This window comes from Nannospalax galili, unplaced genomic scaffold (genome assembly GCF_000622305.1).
Source record: "Nannospalax galili isolate Female #2095 unplaced genomic scaffold, S.galili_v1.0 scaffold202, whole genome shotgun sequence".
Taxonomy (NCBI): Eukaryota; Metazoa; Chordata; class Mammalia; order Rodentia; family Spalacidae; genus Nannospalax; species Nannospalax galili.
In genome coordinates, this window is record NW_008349000.1 from 998,633 (window position 1) to 1,003,357 (window position 4,725).

General features: G+C 35.4%; 1 protein-coding gene and 1 pseudogene across 5 annotated transcripts in view; both read right to left on the reverse strand.

Moving 5' to 3' along the window:
* The window catches only part of Usp15 (ubiquitin specific peptidase 15), a 117,771-nt gene that overhangs the window by 82,160 nt on the left and 30,886 nt on the right, over positions 1-4,725 (reverse strand). For all 5 annotated transcript variants that reach the window (XR_001872761.2, XM_008846146.3, XM_008846147.2 and 2 more), the window contains exon 3: positions 340-470. Coding sequence is in view for 4 of the 5 variants with exons in the window: in XM_008846146.3 (XP_008844368.1) it covers positions 340-470 (131 nt within the window). In the remaining variant the exon portion in view is untranslated. The remainder of the gene's footprint in view (positions 1-339; positions 471-4,725) is intronic.
* Positions 2,756-4,725, reverse strand: part of LOC103744412 — a 5,591-nt pseudogene continuing 3,621 nt past the window's right edge.

Here is a 4,725-nt window from a genome sequence, read left to right on the forward strand (position 1 = left end):
CTTCAACTTTATTTTTTAAATTGTATTTTAAAACAGCAGTATATCATAGAAAACAGGTATTTTTTCCCCTCATAACTCAAACTGTAGAATAAGGAAAATACTGTTGTCTGTGTTAATCAGTTAGTAACATGTAGTGCCCTTAGAATGGTGAGTAGGACAGTTTTCTATATGTGTCATCTGTCATTATTGTAATACACATTATAATACAGTGCACAGCAACAATTTGTTGGCCTTTTTCCCAAAAAAGGTTAACAGGCTTCAAAATTCACTGAATTAACTAACAATAAATGTGAACTACTCAACAAAACAATACTTATATTCAGTAATTCTCAAGTATACCTTTCTTGCTATTGGTTCTTGACCTTCCATTAATGTATACCAGCTGACAAGTTTATTCCAGCCTTCAGTTGGCAACAATATGTAATCCAATTCATCGATCAGATGCTCCTTAAGTGACTGGGCATCACCATCTACAAAGGGAAAAATAAAAATACATAAAAAGAAACCATAGGACATATCTCTGAATAAATTGGTTATACACATCACAAAATACTTGAACTCATGGACAATATCTGAACTATTTAATGAATTCTGAAAAAAAGCTCAGAAAGTTAAAATCTACATATTTCAAAGTAAACTGTTGCTTGAAAAGCTTTCAAGGTGTGTTATTAGTCAATAAAAAGACATACTTTTTAGTAGGTTCCTAAAAATGAGTACATATTAGCCAAGATACCTGACAGAAGAGTGTTTCCCAACTATTTTGACTGTCAATGATCCCTCAAATGACAGCAACAGCTATTTTAGCATTAGTTAATAAGTGAAGGAAATTCCTAAGTAAATGAATAACCTGCTTTTTTCTTTTTTGAGACAGGGTCCCACTATGAGGCCCAGGCTGCTCTGGATTATGCAATCCTACTGCCTCAGTCTTCCAAGTACTGGAATTAAAGGCATGCACCAAGATGGCATAAATACCAGCCTTTCATGGTACTAGATCGATGACTTTCTACAATGACTGCAGGACACAGCCTGGAAACCGCGACAGGAATCAAAGACTGTTTTGCAAAGCTTCTCATTACTCTAGAAGACCCTTGATCTGAACTCTTCCCCAAATCTAAAACGCTAACAGTTATTGAGATGTGGCTTTCATTCTATGATCTACTTTAAAACTTCCAGTCCTACTTGAAACTTTAGTATCATTCAGGGCAGAGACCTAAGAATAATTTCCTGAGTCAGAGCTATGTCACTGACTTCATCTGGGACTCATTTGTTAATTGGTCATTTGAATTTCCGAAGTTCAGAAAGAGAAATAGTTCACTGAGTTGTCCCTAACTCAAAGGAGATTTATCTTAATGATCAGACAAAAGTAACACTGTCCTTCGTGGCACTTCCATGATGGTATGTTGAACGTACCATTCCTAATAAAATATAACAACACAAATCAGAAAAAAGCTGAAGATTAACAGAATGTTTCCATTTCAGAACCAGTGGGTTTCTGAATTTTAAGAAAGCTTTTTATGGAAACAAAAATGGGAAATCTGAATTTTATAGGTTCTTCAACAGCAGATATAGTATTGAGTATTTATTAAAAATTTTAATTATGCTTATTCATAGTGCACACACAAGGCCTGTGAGTTGGTTCTCTCCTACCATGTAGGTCTGAGGATTGACTCAGGTCATTAGGATTGGCCACAAGCATCTTTATCTTCTGAGTCATCTCACCAGCACTGGGTATTAACTTTTAAACACAGGTTTTTAAAACTTAGTTGTAACTTTTAAATTGCCAACAAACACTACTTCAAATATGTCAGAAACTCTGAAGATAAAAGAAAATTATATAGTCTAAGCAACATATACTATGAAATATAATACAGCAGATAACTACAGTCAATTCTCAAAGCAACCTTGCAAGATATGTGTCCTGATTATAGACAATACATATTCAATGATATTGAGTAACTTGCCTGGGATAATTTTACAAAATAAGGATAGTATGAAGCATTTTATTATAGAAAACCATGCTATTAACCGGGTACGGTGGTGGTGCACACATTTAATCCCAGCACTTGAGAGGTGGAAATCAAGGTTATCCTCAGCTACATAGTGTGTTCAAGACCAACCTAAGCCTAGAGCTTGGGGTGAGGATTGGGGGAGAAAAAGAGAAAGAACAGAATGAATTGTACTATTTTAGTTGACATCTTTGTTTCAGAGTAACATTATGAAGGTGGCATCTCCATTTCCATTACTAACCAAGAAGAGACGAGCAAATTTCCCAGGGTTCCACATACAGAAAACTGCAGAGGCTGAGTTCAAACATGAACATGCTTATTCTAACACCCAGTTGCTTTGCATTATAATACATACTCTAGCTTGAAGAAAACTTAGTCAGCTTAGGAAAATTTTAAAAATTAAGATTTGTATGCTGTCTTTTTTTAAAAAAACTGAGTTTAGGTAATTATATTATGTATGTAGCAGAATCTACATAATAAGTTACACTTAGTAGACAGAACAAAATGATCACTTTATTTTAAAGAGAACACTTTTTGAAGAGAACTGATATTTTCTCTGTAATGATGTATAACTTCTGTATAATATACTGTACATATTTAAATTATACAGACTGATAATTTTTTAAGCAAAAGAGAATTTATTAGGCAAATACACTTGTAGAGATTCCAAGAGCAGTCATGGGACAACAACTAGTATCACATCTTTCTCCAGGTCAGAACATGTTGTCATCACAAATTCTAACTTGCATACTGCATAGGGAACTAGAATGTGCACTCAGTCCTGCTTGCCTTTTGATCTTTACAGTCCTTTATGCTGGCCTCAAGCTTGTCAGGCACAGGCTAGCAGACACTCACGAGTTCATACAAGTCTTTCTGAAAGGGTTTAGCAGCTCAAAGAGTACCTGGGGTCTGAATGTTCCAATCACTTTTGTTCTCAAGGATAGGTCATAGTGTAACCACAAAATTCCACTTCTAGATCTTTAAAATCATGTACCACAGATAATTGCCTGGGGTATGCTCCTCCTTGTGCAATACGAATGTCATGTAGTGTGTATCTATTTCAGTTGCTCGAAACATTTCCAAGACTGCCCTGCACCTTCGATCACTGACACCTTCAATCCTGATATTTTTCTCCCAGCTGCTGCTCCTCTTCTACCACAGGGTGCAGCTTCTGGGGTCCTCCCGTGGTGCTGGTACGAAAGAGGCTCTGTGTGTGGACAAAATGGGGCTAAGTGCTGACCTATCTACACAAATGTGATATAACTGCTGCTAGCAAAACGATGACACATTGATCACTCCCAGAAGCTCCCTGTGGCTCTCTAGAATCTCTCTTTCCTGCCTGTCCAGGTCCCCCAGTTATATATGCAGAAAACTGCTATCTATGCTTTCTAACTATAGACTAATTTGCATTTTATAGAAACTCACATAAAAAGTTTATGTCCTCTTTTTGTTTGGCTTCATCCATACTCTGTAATTACTCTGAGACCCATCCATATTTTTATCTATCAGCAGTTCACTGGTTTTTAAAAGTGCTATGTAGGATTTCATTATATGAATATATTATCAATCATTTACCCAATCAGATGTTGATGGGCATTTGGGATCCTAGCAAACCTACTATTACAAATCATGCTGTATGAACATTCATGTGCATCTTTTCCTGTGAGTAAATCCTTTCTCTCAGATAAATACCTATCACAGAATAACTGGGTATTATGGAAAACATGTTTAACGTAAATCTATTTCTCTGTATCTTTATCAACAAGTATATGGGTGAGTCTTAAATTTTGATCATTTTAATACATGCATTATATACAATATTATGTACCACATTATGGTTTTATGTATTAAACCCAAGGCCTCAGGCATGTAGGTACTCTATCAACTGTCCTACACTCCCAGTCACCCATCCCTGTGGTTTTAATCTTCATTCTTTATAAAAGATTTATTTTAATTATGTATCTCTGTGTGGGTAAGTACAAATGAGTACAGGTGCCTCTTAAGGCCTGAGACATGAATGTCCCTGGAGCTGGAGTTACTGGTGGTTCTGAGCTGCTGACTGGTGCTATGAATTGAACTTGGGTCCTCTGCAAAAGCAGTATGTGCTCTCAACTGCTGAGCCCCTTATCTTCATTTCTTTAATACTAATGAGGATTTTCACAAATGCTTTTGGAAAACACTATTCTCTTCTTTAGTAGTTTGTGTGTACATGTGTGTGCAAAAATGTGTGTATGTTCACATGTGTGTGGTTATACATGGATGTATGTGGAGGCCAAATGTCAAATGGTGTCATTCTTTTTTTAAAAAATTATTTAATAACCACATACTTAGAAGAAGCATTTCATTACAACAGCATTGACATATTCAATAACAATTTCCAGAGCTAAGATGCCTCATTCAAAATTGGCTGTAAATTTTTAGGTTTACAGTTGAATTATTACAGTTATACAGTATTGTACTCAGTATAAATCCTATAAGACATAAAATTAAATGAGGTTTTAATCTTTAAAAAAAGGTCTCCATTTCATTATTAAAATACAGAGTTTCATACAGAAAAATTCATTTTTATGCAATTGACACTAAGATGTTTGCACATACTTTTCTAATCTCTAGAGATCAGATTATTACTAGTCACAGTTGGTTACTTTCAGAGCTCCTTGGCATCTAAGCATGGATATAAAGTCATCAGGTAGATTTCAATGGTAATGTTTTTCACATC